This window comes from Hippocampus guttulatus, chromosome 12 (genome assembly GCF_054856545.1).
Source record: "Hippocampus guttulatus isolate MCC_2025c chromosome 12, RoL_Hgut_1.0, whole genome shotgun sequence".
Lineage (NCBI taxonomy): Eukaryota > Metazoa > Chordata > Actinopteri > Syngnathiformes > Syngnathidae > Hippocampus > Hippocampus guttulatus.
This window is the reverse complement of record NC_141272.1, coordinates 405,066-419,840: the sequence shown is the minus strand read 5'-3', so window position 1 is coordinate 419,840 and position 14,775 is coordinate 405,066. Positions and strand designations below refer to the sequence as shown.

The 14,775-nt window shown below is 59.2% G+C and overlaps 3 protein-coding genes across 4 annotated transcripts; all 3 read left to right on the top strand.

The window, feature by feature from the left end:
- The first annotated feature begins 302 nt into the window (after window positions 1-302).
- Window positions 303-7,455, top strand: shkbp1 (SH3KBP1 binding protein 1). Its single transcript, XM_086125872.1, has 17 exons — window positions 303-476; window positions 979-1,032; window positions 1,591-1,636; window positions 1,703-1,835; window positions 1,941-2,021; window positions 2,397-2,561; window positions 2,631-2,721; window positions 3,288-3,478; window positions 3,565-3,680; window positions 4,088-4,175; window positions 4,426-4,542; window positions 4,821-4,991; window positions 5,060-5,215; window positions 5,320-5,416; window positions 5,815-5,999; window positions 6,059-6,161; window positions 6,245-7,455. Exons 1-17 carry the CDS (start codon window positions 403-405, stop codon window positions 6,975-6,977), a joined length of 2,601 nt encoding a protein of 866 aa, XP_085981998.1. The 5' UTR covers window positions 303-402; the 3' UTR covers window positions 6,978-7,455.
- Window positions 7,456-9,381: 1,926 nt separating this feature from the next.
- LOC147196848 (P2Y purinoceptor 14) lies at window positions 9,382-10,743 on the top strand. The gene is made up of 2 exons (XM_086125720.1): window positions 9,382-9,447; window positions 9,598-10,743. The coding sequence occupies exon 2, from the start codon at window positions 9,600-9,602 to the stop codon at window positions 10,710-10,712; it is 1,113 nt and encodes a 370-aa protein (XP_085981846.1). The 5' UTR covers window positions 9,382-9,447; window positions 9,598-9,599; the 3' UTR covers window positions 10,713-10,743.
- A 245-nt stretch (window positions 10,744-10,988) lies between these two features.
- LOC147196847 (P2Y purinoceptor 14-like) lies at window positions 10,989-14,775 on the top strand. Of its 2 annotated transcripts, XM_086126403.1 has the most exons (5): window positions 10,989-11,867; window positions 12,422-12,594; window positions 12,772-13,025; window positions 13,087-13,300; window positions 13,997-14,775. In XM_086126403.1, exons 2-5 carry the CDS (start codon window positions 12,487-12,489, stop codon window positions 14,447-14,449), a joined length of 1,029 nt encoding a protein of 342 aa, XP_085982529.1. In that variant the 5' UTR covers window positions 10,989-11,867; window positions 12,422-12,486; the 3' UTR covers window positions 14,450-14,775. The 2 variants fall into 2 exon arrangements, with proteins under 2 accessions (XP_085982529.1, XP_085982528.1); XM_086126402.1 differs by having other exon boundaries at window positions 12,422-13,025.

The following is a 14,775-nucleotide window of genomic DNA, read 5'->3' as shown; positions in this document are numbered from 1 at the left end:
AAAGTCGACTTCAAACATCCCCCTTTGAATTCCTACAAAATATTTGAATCCCTAACCCCAATGTAAAACCTAGTTGAAAATCCTACTTTGAAACCTTCAGCCCATCTTGAAATCCTAATTCCTAAAACCACCCCTAGTTTGAAACGTAGCCCAAATTGAAAAGCCAACCTTGAAACCCCACCCCGAGTGTAAAACCCAACTTTAAACCCCCATCCTTCGCTGCTCTGAATCGGCACTTTGAGCTGCTTTGGGAATCCCGAGTCCCGCTCCAGTCAAAACTGCCAGTTCGCGTTTTCTCTCCCACCGGAGGCTCCGTCGCAAGCCCGGAAGTGGATTCGACGACATGAACTGACTCGGTCGTAAAACATGAATTCCAAGAGTTGTTTTTTGTCGTGATTGGCGATGGAAAGTGTCGGCACGATGTCCAACACGGCGAGAAGTGGAGACTTGATCCACCTGAACGTGGGTGGGAAAAGGTGAGCGGGAATTATTCGACTTTTCTTTTTTTTTAGCAAAGTGTCGGCTAGCCGTGGCTAGCGTCTTGTATCGAGCGGCGTCGGGCAGCAGTGTCCCACGACTTCACGTACACACCATATTTCCAAAAGTACGTACTTGGAAATCATCGGTCATGAATTTTTGTTCCTCGAAAACAGAATAAGAACGCCGCGTGACAAACATTCGTAGAGCTCAAGAAAAACTCGGCCGAGAAAGGAACTTCAGGCGGGGATTGGAGCACTGCGAAATGCGAACTGTGAACATGAAATAGACGCAGTCAAGACGAACGAACAAGTGTCCATTCGACTACACGTCTTCGAGGATGTTGAATTATGGTTCGTTTGAGTCATTGAGTTAGTTGAGGCCATAACGCGGGTCGACGAGGCGCTTCCGTAAGCGCCTCTTCGACACGGGTTGGCGTTTAACGGAACAAAATGCACACGCGAACACAATTTGCGTGTCAAGGATGTGTTTGTTTTACAGGTTCAGCACCTCCCGGCAGACGCTCACTTGGGTTCCTGACTCCTTTTTCTCCAGGTGGGCGCACAAAACAAACGCACCATCTCACATTGGAGTCCAGCCGTGAGAATATTGTGATCAAAGAACTCGTGCCACACGTGATTTAAAAAAGTGTGCAAAATAATAGTTCATTCCATTTTTTAAATGTAGTTTTAATTCATCCAGCAATTATTTACCAATTAATTACAAAACTGCTAATTGTATTGTAAAAAAATGCAAATATGTTAGTATTTCAAATGTACTTATTCAGCAATTCATTTCAAGAGATGAATCAATAAAATATTCATTTCCAATGACCCCTTCCCCCCAAACAAAAACAAAACAAAACAATGTGACCGGGTTTCTAGATCCTGTAAATGCTCAGTGGGCCGTGATAAAATGCCGATGAAGTTGGGAACGTTGTGTTCAACAGAGATAAATACAAAATGCGACGAAATAGTTTTCGTGGTGCTGAATTCATTTTGAGACCGACTGCTTTGAAGACACGATCGTTCCAACTGAAAGCAACGCGACTGTGGCCGGCTTCATTCTCGAGGCGAAGGTCACTGTTCCAACCGTGCGACTGTCTGATTTCAGTCTCCTGAGCGGGCGCATCTCCACCTTGAAGGATGAAACCGGGGCTGTAAGTCAATTAGCGGCAGCATTTGGCGTGTGTGCTGCGCATTCAACGCCTGCCGTTGGGTTGTAGATCTTCATCGACAGAGATCCTTCCCTGTTTGCGCCCATCCTCAACTTCCTGCGCACGAAAGAGCTGCACCCGCGCTCCGTCAGCGTGCACCTTCTCATGCACGAGGCCGAGTTCTACGGGATCACGCCTCTCGGTGAGCGCCTCGCGGCTCGGCGTGAAATCGATCTTTTCACCCAAAGGTTATTTTGGGACAACCCGTTGCTTCGCTGCTCTCACGGCGTCCCTGTTGTGTGTTCAGTGCGCAAGCTGCAGCTGTGTGACGAGTTGGACCGCTCCTCCTGCGGAAACGTCCTGTTCAACGGCTACCTGCCTCCGCCGGGTAATTTCAGGACACTCGCTCGCCCGATCGTTTTCCGGGGGATCTGGCTCAATTTGTGGCGAAATGATGCCCGCGGAAAAATATGGTGTCGTTGCTCGGATTGACCGGCCAGCCCAACAACCAAATGAAACGTGATCATTCGTCAGCTTTCTCGTTTGAAAACAAATTCACATTCGGAAACCTTGATTTCCCCCCCAACCGCAGAACGTTGACGGCACGCTATAGATCAGGAAGGAAAAGCACCACCGAATGCGTTTACGTAACGACACATCGCAGGCTCCCTTTCTTGGGCCGGCGAGTCGGGTCAATCGCATCGGTTTCGGCGGGAGGGCCCCGGCGGGGGCCGCGCGTGCCGACTTCCTCTTTGTGCGGCAGCGCACCCGGCCAAGCGCCGCAACCGTCACAGCGTGGCCGGCTCCCAGTTCGCGGCGGCTCGGGCGGCGGCCGGCGAGAGGGCCCCGGTGCGACGCAGCAACACCATGCCGCCCAACCTGGGCAACTCGGGCGTGCTGACCAGGGCGGAGGAGAGAGCGCCCGCAGGTGGGGCCGCCGCGCTCCCCGCGCGCAAAACAAATGCCTGGCGCTTGCTACTTTGTGCGTCTCGCGCAGGGCCGTCATCGGATCCCGGCTTGGTTCGCATCATCTGCGGCCATCACAACTGGATCGCAGTGGCTTACTCTCACTTTGTGGCGTGTTACAGGTGCGCAAATCTTAACGCAAGTGGTTTCAGACACCGGGTGCTTCCCCCCCCCCTTAATTGCAAGCTGCCATCAGACACGCGTGGCCGTTTTAGAGCTTTTGGGGGAGCAATGACCGATGTTGATCATTTTCGCTGGTGTCTGTGAACGGCGGTTTCAATATTATGAACCAGCTCAAACGACATTGGGGATCAATTTTTTTCAAAGCAAATAATGTCGTATTATTAGGCCCCAGTGGCCCTTGTCCATCCCATCCTGGGGCCTCGGGGCCCCTGGCTCCTTCTGCCAAGCCATCGGTCTCCATCTCGGGTCTTAAAGTGGACAGTGATTTGAAATGGGACCGACGTCTCAAGTCGCGCCTCTCCTTTGTCGGGTGAGCACTTTGAGATCACTCATTCACGCCCGCGTCACATCTCGGCCGGCTGACTTTGGAGTCGGCCGGTCCTCCGTCAAGCGTCTCCAGTCGCTCCAGAATGCTGCGGCGCGCCTTTTTGACGGCTACTCGGATAAAGAGGGAGCGCATCACTCCTACTCTGGCATCCCCTTTCACTGGCTCATTTTCGTTCAGGGTGAAGGAGTCCACCGGGTGGCAGCAGGTGTTCACCTCTCCTCGCCTGGACTGGCTGATCGACCGGGTGGCGCTCAACGCCAAGGTGATGGGCGGCTCCCTGGGGGACAACGACAAGATGGTGGCCGTGGCCTCGGGAACGGAGATCATCCTCTGGTCCGTCTGCCCGGACGGCAACGGGAACGAGATCGGTGAGGACGAGCGCCGCCGCCGCCTCCTCCTCCTCCTCGCAAGGTCTTCCGCGTCGGTCCTGACGTCGGGCCGCGGTGCTTTCCAGGCGTCTTCGGCCTCAACGTGCCGGCGGAGGCTCTGTTCTTCGTCGGTAACCAGCTGATCGCCACCAGTCACACCGGCAAGGTGGGCGTGTGGAACGCCGTCACCAAACACTGGCAGGTGAGCGGGCGCACACCGCGAACACCCGACCCGGCCGCCAGCCGCTTTCCAGACGGTTGCCGGATTGCGCGAGCCGGTCGACAGAAAGACTAGAGCGCATTCTCTTCCTTACCAATCCTCTTAAGCAGAACGGCCACTTTGACACTTGTATGATTTGCTTTTGTGACACGCCAAGCGATCAAAACAACAAAAAGGACATGGGGACGAGATGCCGGGATAAGCGGCGGTCGATGCCGCGGCCGCCGAGGCGCGACGCGCGCGCGTGTTGTTCATATGTTCCAAAAAGAAGAGGGAGGGAGAGACGACGCATCTGTTCCTGGACGGTGGGGGGAGGGCTCCGTATGGACTGTTTAGCAATGTGTTGAATGCGAATCGGTCCGAAGATTTTTGCCGTGTCGCTTGAACAGAACCAGGACGTCGTTCCCATCAGCAGCTACGACACGGCCGGCTCTTTCCTCATCCTGGGATGCAACAACGGCTCCATCTACTACATCGGTACGCGACTCGCGCCGCATGCGGCATCCCGACAATTCTGCGGATCGCGGCTCGTGCCGTCAACAAAAGCCTCCTGGAACTAGCGAGCTCCATTTGGGCTTCGGCAGAGGCCCCGACTCCTATTTCGCAGGAGTTTGAATGCGCGATTGTGAAAAGCCTCCCGACTTATGAGAGGGTGTGCACACTTGCGCAACCGTTCACTCTTTCCGGCCTCCGCCCCCCCCCTCGAAAGACTCTCTTGTTGTTTCAGACGTTCAGAAGTTTCCTCTGAGGATGAAGGACAACGACCTGCTGGTGACGGAACTTTATCGAGACGCCACGGAGGACGCCATCACCGCGCTCAGCGTTTACCTCACACCCAAAACCAGTACGGCCGCTCACGGAGAAACTTTTCAGCATTTTTCCATATCCAGATGAAGGTCCGTGAACTAGTACGCCCCCAAACCCCCCCGAACCGAGCGCGAGACCTCCGCGGGGCTAACGTCGTAGCAGTAGGTGAAATGTCAACTAGCAAGCGCGGTCCGCGTGACGTGGACGGCGCAACATGCGAGCTCCAAGCGAGACATCCAGGACACGGAAAAAGGGATGTCGGAAGGGCGCAAGCGAACGGCATCGTCACATAGGCGCGTTTGTCGTGCTCGTCAGGCGACAGCGGCAACTGGATCGAGATCGCGTACGGGACCAGTTCCGGAGCGGTGCGCGTGATCGTGCAGCACCCGGAGACGGTGGGCTCGGGCCCGCAGCTCTTCCAAACCTTCTCGGTCCACCGCAGCCCCGTCACCAAGATCATGCTGTCCGAGAAGCACCTCATCTCGGGTAACGCGCCGGGGGGGGGCGTCGACCTCTCCTCTTCCGCGCTAACGCCGTTGTCGCGCCTCTGCCAGTTTGCGCCGACAACAACCACGTCCGCACCTGGACCGTGACCCGCTTCCGGGGGATGATCTCCACCCAGCCGGGATCCACGCCGCTCACCTCCTTCAAGATCCTCAGCCTGGACGAAGTGGACGGGCAGGGAGGTTGCAGCGCCGGCACGGAGATAGGTTAGTGTGGCCGCGCCACTAGCCCCCCCCCCCCCCCCCCCCCCCCAAAAAAAAAAAGCCGTGTCTCAAACACAGTAACCCCTCGCCACTTCGTGCGTTGTCAGGGCCGTACGGCGAGCGAGACGACCAGCAGGTCTTCATCCAGAGGGTGGTCCCGGACACCGACAAACTCTACGTCAGACTGTCGTCTAACGGCAAGAGGTCTGTCTGTCTGTCCGTCCGTACGTCCGTCCGTCCGTTTAGGTGCGCTGCGTCTGCCCGCCTGCGCTCGTGCGCATGCTAACGTACGGCTGTTCTCGAGCGAATCCGTCAACTACTTTCAATGAGCGAACGCCACAAAAGCTCTCATTTTCGGCCCTTAGTTCTAAAAGCTGATTTCAAACGGGCAGTTGCGTAAAGTAAAGGATGATTCGGTCAAAGTCGAAGACTTGGGTTCAACGCAAAGATCGTCGGTCGCCGGCTGCTTCGGGGGAGGACGACAGAAATGCGCCAATGTTATATGAGATATGAGGACACGTTCAAGCCGAGAGGCTGCGATTCCGAAGATTCGGACAAGTCCAACGGAGGTTGATTCTTGCCAACGTGTGCGTCCGTATCAGGGTGTGCGAGGTGCGCTCGGTGGACGGCACGTCCATCACGGCGTTCGTGGTGCACGAGTGCGAGGGCTCGAGTCGGATCGGCTCGCGGCCTCGCCGCTACCTGTTCAGCGGCCACGCCAACGGCAGCATCCAGATGTGGGACCTCACCACCGCCATGGAGATCGCCGGCAAGGTGGACATCCGAGGTGAGTCGCGGGTCGCGAGCCGCCCTTCTGCCGCGGCCGGCTGACGGCTTGCCTTGCAGCGCTGGGCGGGCCGACGGAGGAGGAGCTGCTGGAGCTCTTGGACCAGTGTGACCTGGCTCTCACCAGAACTCCTGACAGCACGCCCAGAACGTCCACGTGCAGGTACGCGCGCGGGCGCCCTCTCGGCCGCTCGGTTTCGGACGGCACGCGCTCGCGACGGCGATGTCATGCATGCGCGCTTTCAGCCTTTCTTCAGGTTTGTGCGAAGGCCTCCGTGCGGATCGAACTTGCTCTTTGGGGGGAGGAAGAGGAGGAGGCGGCTCTTCCCTCTGCGGGAGTCTCCCTCGCCAAGCTCCGCCCCCGGCCCCTCTCGCCAAGTCCCCCCGAGACCCGGTCCCGTCCTCGGGACCGCCGCTCCCCCTCGCCCTCGCCGCCTACGGACCCCGGCGCCTCCCCGGCTCCAGCCCGCACCCCCGCCGGCAGGCGGAGTGCGGCCGGGCCCGGGGGGGCGCTTCGGTCGAGCGCGAGTGCGGGTGGGTGCGCAGGGGCAGCTTTGTGGAGCGCTGCCAGGAGCTGGCCAAGGGCTCCGAGGCGGCGGGGGGCGCCGAGGGCACGAGGCGGAGCCCGGCCGTGCGCGGCGAGCCGGAGGCGCGCTTCGGCCCCAGGACGCCCGCCGCCTTTTCCGTGACGCCCGCTCCTCGCCACCCGCACGCCGGGGCGCCTTCGTCCCCGACGTCGTCCCCCGCGTCGTCGCGAAGCGGGCCCGCCGCACCCGCGTCCCCCGCCGGCCCCCCGTCCGCCGCTACCGGCCCGACGCGCTCGCAGACGCTCGCCCCGGGGCGCCGCGGCGCCGCCTCCCCGTCGTCGGACGTCACCGCGTCACCCGAAAGTCCGCCGGGCGCGGACAGCCCCGTCGGCACGGCTGCCGCCGCCCCGACGACCGGCCCCAAACCGCACATGAACGAGACCAGCTTCTGACGGCCCGTGTGACAGGGCAGGAACAATGACGTGCAAGTCAAGACACACACACACACACACACACACACACACACAGCCCCAGGTCGTGTCTCACCAGCGCGTGACCGTGAGGAGCCGACCGGAATTGCTTCCGGTCTGGTTGCCGTGGTTACCACACCAACAACAACAACAAAAACGTGTCGCCAATGCTGCCTGTCAATCAAATGTTTTTTTTTTTCCAATGGCCCCTCCCCATTGTGGACATCAACTACTTGCATTGCTAACGGCGGGGGGCGCTAGGGAGCCATGTGTGCAAATGGGCGGGAACCCAATGTTTGATTTCGCTGCCTCCAAGTGGCCAAATAACATTCATGTCTGGTGGTGTTGTTTTTTTCGAGGTGGGGTGTCACACGTTCGACTTTTTTTGGAAGTAACAAGAGTTTTTCCCTCTGTGCTGTGCAATAAATAAACCAACAAATAAAGGGATTCCTGGAACCAAGTGCGAGCACGCTTTTTTTTCTGCCCCCCCCCCTAAAAAAAACCCCTAAATTTGGCTTAGAAAAAAAAAGCCACTTGATTTTTCCCATATCTCTCTCCTGGTCATGAACGGAGCACTTCGGCAAACATCTTGTGACTCACCGAGTTGCACACGTAGCCAATGACACGCCCGCCGTGAATATATGCGCAGCCACCAGGAGGCGCGATCGGCTCAAATCTGAGGGCGAGTGGCCGGAATTCGCCGATTGTGGAAGTTTCATCGGGATCCGTGGCACGCTTTTGATTGTTTCCGAATGAATTTGCGTCGTGGACTTGGAAGTCATCGCCCGCAGTGCCGCGCGCGCGTCTTTGCCTTCACTTTTGAATCACTCCATGCCTGATCATCGGCAAAGCGGTTGAGTGCTCTTAACACACTGGGCTCGTTGACACCGGCGTGACATTGGTTCTCTTTGCCGAAACGAAACCGCGTCCTTCCAATTTTCAGGTCCGTTGAGGTGCCCTCTTCTTTTTTTCTTGCGGCCGCTCCAACAACCGTCGGCCCGAACGTGTCGAACCGTGAACCTGTTTGAAATCGTTTTAGCCCAAAGTATGACTCAAAAGATGGTCGGCTAAGTTCTAGAGGTGACAAAGATCGACGAGTTCGGCTCGTCTCAACCCCCCCCCCCCCCCCCCCACCTGCTGTGCAAGGGGAAAAAAAAGCTTCCGGATGGAGCACAGACGGAGGCCTCGATGGCCGAGTGGGCAACGTGAGCACGCCGTGACAACGTGGCCACCGAGCAGCAGCAGCAGGCCAACTCGGGAACGACCTCCAAGCGCTTTTGAGCGCGCCTTCGGACTACGAACGGTTCCCAGTCAACAGCCGACAACTGGCTTTGCAGGAACCCGCGTCGCCGCTTCGGGACCCAGTTGGAGGTCGCTCGACAACAACAACAGCGGCAGCGGCAGAGGACGAGGTGAGAAAAAAGAAGTGGCAGTAGAACGGGCCCAAATGGTAAGACGCAAAGGCAATTTGGCTTGACGACTTCGCTGTGGCAACCCCCGAAAAGCGACAAGCCGAAAGGAGAAGAAGAGGCGCCTCGCTCCTTTCGGAACAACGTGCGCAGAAGCATTCAAACATCAAAGGTGTTTCATCCAAACAAACATTGCGTTGTTTAGATTTCCGCTCGCACGCGAAGGAAGGCCCAAGTGGCGCCGCGCACGTGCGCACGTGTCGTTTCAGCGGAGATGCTCGACTTCCCGCCGCCGCCGAGCGCTCGGCCTTTGCTCGACGCCCCTTCCTGCCATTCTCCTGCGCGGCGAGTGACAACGGCGCTCGGTCTGGAACGCTTCCTCTTATCTCCTCCGCAGGCAGGTGGAAAGACTTCAAAGCGCCGGCGCATTGTGTAAAAGTTCCCGTTTGGCTCGGAAAACCCCCCGGAGGAGGCCCCCCCCCCCCGCGCCGAGATTTGCGGCCAACGTGCAGAAGGTGGCTAGCTAACGCGGGGACAAAAGACGTGCGGCAAACTCCTTCGCCTTCACAAATTTGTCGACGTAAAGTTACAACAACAAAAAAAAAATCATGATTTTTTTTGGACGTTGATCCGAGCTAAAATATTAGCGGTGACAGACACTTCAGGCTTTCATTTTTTTTCCCACTGGTAAGTACCACTCACGGTCCACCGCTGCAATCTGCCGACATCCGTAAATTGCGCACTTCCAATACGGCTCCGCTCCAAAAATCTGAAAAATGATGTTTACAAACAATATCTGATCACTCCATGATATGAACTTTCATCTCAAAGCTTTTTGCTTTTTGACTAGAGGACCAACACGACGCTGGCACATCGGCTTGGAGAGAGAGAGAGAGAGAGAGAGAGAGACGCCGTGTGGGGGTGGGAGGGACATGGGACAACGCCGGGGGGGAGGGGGGGGGGGGCGAAGACAAAAGTGAAGATCTCGCAACGTGAAGAGTGACAACGAACGGCTGCTTGGCTTTTCTTTCTTCGCGTATGCGGTGAGTAAGCTCCTTTTCTCGCTCGCAAAACTTGACTCGGGGACGTTTGATGTTTCTTCTCCCCCTAAAACAAACCGGTCACTTTATTTGCATAAAGGAAGCACTCGTCGCGACCTTGACGTCGCTGCGCTCGGTGTGCGGCCTTTTCAGGGATGGGTCCTCTGAACGAGTCGGACCACCTCCCCGGCAACCGGTCGGACGTGAGCGGCGCGTTGACGCTGCGGGTGCTGCCCTCGCTCTACTTTGCGGCGTTCGCGGTGGGCGCGCCGCTCAACGGCGCCGCCGCCCGGATCTTCTTCCGGGTGCCCGGCGACCGCGCCCTGGCGGTGTACCTGAAGAACATGGTGGCGGCCGACCTCCTGATGCTGGCCACCTTCCCCTTCCGGGCGGCGGCGCAGCTGGGGCCGGGCGGCCGGCGGCTCCAGGCGCTGACGTGCCGCTACACGTCGGTGCTCTTCTACCTGTCCATGTACGCGGGCATCGTCTTCACGGGCCTCATCGGCCTGGAGCGCTACGTCAAGATCGCGCGCCCCCCCCCCGGCCGGGCGTGGGTCCGCGTCCTGCGGAGCGCGGGCGGGGCCCGGGTCCTGGCGCCGCTGGCCTGGGGCCTCCTCGCCCTGTGCGCGCTGCCCAACGCCGCGCTGGCCGGCCGGCCGGCCGAGCGGGACCCGTCTCGCCGCTGCGTGGGGCTGAAAAGCCCGCTGGGGGTGCGGTGGCACCGGGCGTCCACCTTCTTCGGCGTGGGCCTGTTCTGGCTCACCGCGCTGGTTCTGGCTTTCTGCTACTCCTCCATCGCCCGTCGCATCTACCGCTCCTACCGCCGCGTCGGCCGCGGCCGCCGCGACGTGCGGCGCAAGTCCAACCGCAGCATCTTCTGCCTCCTGGCCGTCTTCCTGGTCTGCTTCGCGCCCTACCACGTGTGCCGCGTGCCCTACACCCTCAGCCAGATGCCCGGGTCGGCTTTCGACCGGGGCCGGCGCTTCCTGCTCTTCCAGGCCAAGGAGGCCGCGCTCTTCCTGTCCGCCGTCAACGTCTGCCTGGATCCCGTCATCTACTTCCTCATGTGCCGGAGGTTCAGAGAGTCTTTGCTGGGGAAGCTGGCGGCAAGGGACGGGGGCCGCCGCGCCCGGTCTCGGCAACATTTGGCGCCGTCGCCGGCAACTCGGGAAGCGGCCGCGCTCGACGGGAACCCGACACGGGCGGCCGGCGGCGAAGCGGGAGAGGGCCCGAAGAGAGAGAGCAACAATGGAGACGAGGGAAGGTGAGAAGAGAGAAGGGACCACTTGAGCATCATAGCGTCTCTCTCATTTGTACTTGAAAGCACAAATAAAAGTGCTTTAAACTTAGAACGGTCACATCTCGTTTGTTGTTCATCCCAAACCAAAATCGCGGCAGTCAATCGTCGTCTTCACATGCCGCGGTTCATTTTTAGCGCACTTTAGCGCACCCTCGCGGACACTTGGGGCGCAACGCTGCATCTGTCGTCTGCAGTTGTGCTACCTCGCCAAAAGAGGGCAGTGCCGTCAAAACGTCGCCTCGTCGTCGGCGGAAACGGTGACGTCTTTTACCGATGAACCGTTGCGGGCGGGCGGAGGCTTTGAAAGTTCTTTTTCGAAGCTCAACCACCTCCTAGCCCTTCTGCCGCGAGCCCATCGGACAAACCGTGAGCTCACTGGCCCGCTTCGGCGTGAGTGCGCACAAGCAACGCTCCGAAGGGAGCGGGCGCTTTGAAGCGGGCTCGTCGCCAACCCGCCCGAGAAAGTCCGCCGTCTTCGCGCAAGGGCGAGTAGCAAAAGCTCAACGGTGGACAACCGCCACCAAAGGTCCCACGGGCGTCCCACCTGCGCCTACTGGGAAAAGAGCATTTGCTGGCGATTGGTTGTCGTTTTTCGAACGTGAAGCTTTTCCTCCCTTCGCGAACGTCAATCGTGAGGGGCGGCGGCGATGGCTTCGACGTTGTCAGAGGTCGACGTCGAGCTCGGGTGGATTTTGCCGGCGAGCGCTCTTGTCGTTTTCTGACTTTGAGCCACGCTAAGTTCCTATACATGATTCATGTCGAAGCGTCGGAGTGTCCAGAAAACGGCGCCACTTCCACATTATTGGGAAAAAGGATGTGGAAGTCGCTCGCGTGCGCGGCAAATGGCGCCCGTCGGCGGTGAGCGGTGGATCGGTTGTCCGCGTGCGCTCTGCCGTGGACTGAAGAGCGGGCCCGGGTTTGTCCTGCCGTGGCTCATTTTCGGGTGGCTTGCTCGGCCCTTGCGAGAGTTGCGACACCTCCATAAGCGAGACAAAGTCACGCTCGCTTGAATGGGATCCGCCCGCAAGCGCCTGTGTTTGTCATGCAAATGACAAACACACACCGGAGCAGGTCAGGCGGCGGCGCAAGAGGAAGTGGCGAGCAGTCCAGAGCGCTACTGGAGGTGAGTTGACAAGCTCCCGCCGAGCCCGTCTCCCCGTCTGGGTGTGTGTGTGTGTGTGTGTGGCATTTTGGAAGAAGCGTATGGGCGTTTTCTTGTCTTTTCTGCAAGAAGGCCGACGTTCCCATCTCGGGTCCCTTTTGTGGTGTTTGTGGATCGTTTGGACGTGTTTGGAGCTCCCGAGGCCTCCTCGTGTCAGTAAACGCAGCAGAGTCCGTTCCAGTCCCTGTTTGGAGAGCCCGGGAGTGGTTGCCCCCCCCCCCCCCCCCAAAAATTGGCTTCGATCCCAAATCATTCCTTTAACCCAACATCGCCGAACCAAATGCTACTTTTGAGGAGCGGCGTCGGCAGCGATCCGTTTGGGTCGTGGCCGATGACTTCCTCAAAAGCGACAATTGGTGTTGCCTTGCCGCGCTCCCGCACGCGACCGTCCCTTTTACTCGGAGTGGACGTCAAGGCCCCTCCGCGCTCCGCTGCCGTCCGCGAGCCGCGACTTTTCACGAGGAGCCGTCCGCAAAGGTTGTCGGAAACGTCGTTCTCCTTCCTCTCGCTTGCAGTCGGTCCCGGCCTTGGTCGCGCAGCGCACGGAAGCTTCCGCATCTCCTCCCGAGGATCCGCAGGCATGAGCGTCTTCAACCGCTCTTCCAACGAGAGCTTTTCCACGTGCGGGTCCCCGCCCTCCGCCTGGAGCCGTCACATCTTCGCCGCCGTCTACGGCCTGCTCTTCCTGGTGAGACTCTTCCGAAGCGCGCGGGGTGGTCCAAAACCACATGTCGGACCATGTCGTGCGAGTGCTCGACGCCGTTTGTCGAGCGGGCTTCCGCACAAAGCCGACGTCCGCCGCACATGGCATGCGCACGCTTTTCTTTCGCGTGGTCAAGCGCTCGCTCGGCTTTGTGCGAAGCAGACGGGCCTGCTCCTGAACGGCCTGACGCTGAAGGTGTTCCTGCTGGGCGTCCGCTCGTCGGGCTGCGTCACCGTCTACCTGAAGAACCTGGCGGCGGCCGACTTCTTGCTGAGCCTTTGCCTTCCCTTCCGCATCGCCAGGCACGCCGGCGCCTGGCGGCCGGCGCTCCGGTACTACTGCGGCTTGGGCGCGCCGGCCTTCTACCTCAACATGTACGCCAGCATCCTGTTCATGGGATACATCGCCACCCACAGGTACGTCTCGCGCCGGCGAAAAGCAAAAATGGCGCTTTAGCAAACGGGCCGCCCCCGCCAGGTACCTGAAGATCGTCCACCCGCCGGGAACTCCTCTGCTGCAATCGGTGCGGGCGGCTCACGTCATCTCGGCGGCCACGTGGCTCGTCCTCCTCGCCGTGGCGGCCGCTTACGTCATCCTGTCGCTGCTCGCTCCGGAGGCTCCCGCGCCCGCCGGCGCCGTCGTCGGGAGCTGCGACGACCTCCAAAGCGGACCGCTCAAGCGCCTCTACAAGGTTGGGCCGGTTTGAGTTTTTTTTTTTGCTGCCGTTTGGCATTTCAGGGATGGGAATTTTCCACGGATACGCGGAAATCCGCCGTTTTATTTCTTAAATTGATCATTTTTGGGAATGGTCTAAATCCGTTGAGAAAATTTTATGGGGGGGGGGGGGGGTCAGGTACCTTACGGTCGAGTTTTCACGAGCTCTCCCGGTCAGTCTTTCCATCTTCCGATTGTAAACAGCCCCGCGATTGGACGTGTATGATGTCTTGTTGTGATTGGTGGCCCCGTGCAGGCCGCGCCCCTTTCGGCCTTTTTCATCGCTAGCCATCGCCATCCCTGCGTTTGAACGTGTGTCGGGCCAAACGAGCCCGTCAGCCGCTTGGCAAGTTGCCGAGTCGGTCGACCGGCTTCTGGTCGATCAGTCGATTGATTGAGTTGGTCAACTGGTCGCTTGGCTAAGTGATGAGTAAGTCGGTCGGTGAGACAATTGATTCGAGGGCTCGCTCGCTCGGTCGGCAGCTTCGGCACTCGATTGGATGGCTGTTTCAATCTGCGGACAAGAGTCGCCCTCCCCTACTCGGGCCTCCGGAGAAGCCTTGGGTTTTCAGCGCGCTCACCGAGCGCCGCCGCGGCGAAAACGGGTCCGACGGCGGCGGCCCGGATGGCCGAGCGGCCGCCATTAAGCGGCCTTTTCCCCTTTTCTCCCGAGGCGGTGCACGGCTTCTCGGCCGCCGTCTTCCTGCTGGTCCTGCTGGCGCTGCTCTTCTTCTACGGCAGCACCTCCCGCAGGCTGGCGGCGGCGCAGCGGCGGCGGGCGGCGTCCCCCGCCGCCCGCAAGCTGCTCAAGTCCCGCCGGAACATCCTGGCCCTGGTGAGCGTCTTCTGCGTGTGTTTCGTGCCCTACCACCTGGTGCGCCTGCCGTACGCCGCGCTCAAGCCGGCCGGCTGCTGGGCCAGGCTGGCGTTTTTCTACCTGAAGGACGCCACCGTCGCCCTGTCCGTCCTCAACGTCTGCCTGGACCCGCTCATCTACTTCCTCTTCTGCGACGACTTCCGGGAGCGGCTCGGCCGCGGCCGCGCGCTCGGCTCCGGCGAACGGACGAGCGGCGGCCGAACGCTGAGGAAGATGTCCGACCTCCCGTCCGGCGGTTTCTTGACTTGAGAGCGGCCTTGTTTCTATGACGACGGCGAGAGCGTTTCAATCGTTCCAAATGTCTTCGATGACGGAGCGGGACCTTGACTCGCGACGGCCGCAACTCGCGAGTTCTCCCAGCCGATCTGCGACTATGTGGGGGTTCCCGCGACAGTGGTGACTTGAGATACGAGTTGAATGGATGACGTGACCACGCTCGTGACTCAAATCATCTTTTCCCTTTGAAATGAATGCAAGTGCCTCTGTTCCAGCCTTCCTTAAAACGCCAGCACAAATGTTGAATTTTAATGAGTAAAAAAAAATATTAGTCATTAAAAAATAATTTGTTAAAAAAA

Bases quoted from the DNA above. Each gene is read 5' to 3' on its own strand.
- shkbp1 (XM_086125872.1), top strand. From the start codon at position 403: ATGGAAAGTGTCGGCACGATGTCCAACACGGCGAGAAGTGGAGACTTG. The intron at 1,637-1,702 runs GTAAGTCAATTA...GTTGGGTTGTAG, and splicing joins TGAAGGATGAAACCGGGGCT to ATCTTCATCGACAGAGATCC. The intron at 6,162-6,244 runs GTACGCGCGCGG...GCGCGCTTTCAG, and splicing joins CCCAGAACGTCCACGTGCAG to CCTTTCTTCAGGTTTGTGCG.
- LOC147196848 (XM_086125720.1), top strand. From the start codon at position 9,600: ATGGGTCCTCTGAACGAGTCGGACCACCTCCCCGGCAACCGGTCGGAC.
- LOC147196847 (XM_086126402.1), top strand. From the start codon at position 12,487: ATGAGCGTCTTCAACCGCTCTTCCAACGAGAGCTTTTCCACGTGCGGG. The intron at 13,026-13,086 runs GTACGTCTCGCG...CGCCCCCGCCAG, and splicing joins GGATACATCGCCACCCACAG to GTACCTGAAGATCGTCCACC. The intron at 13,301-13,996 runs GTTGGGCCGGTT...TTTTCTCCCGAG, and splicing joins CGCTCAAGCGCCTCTACAAG to GCGGTGCACGGCTTCTCGGC.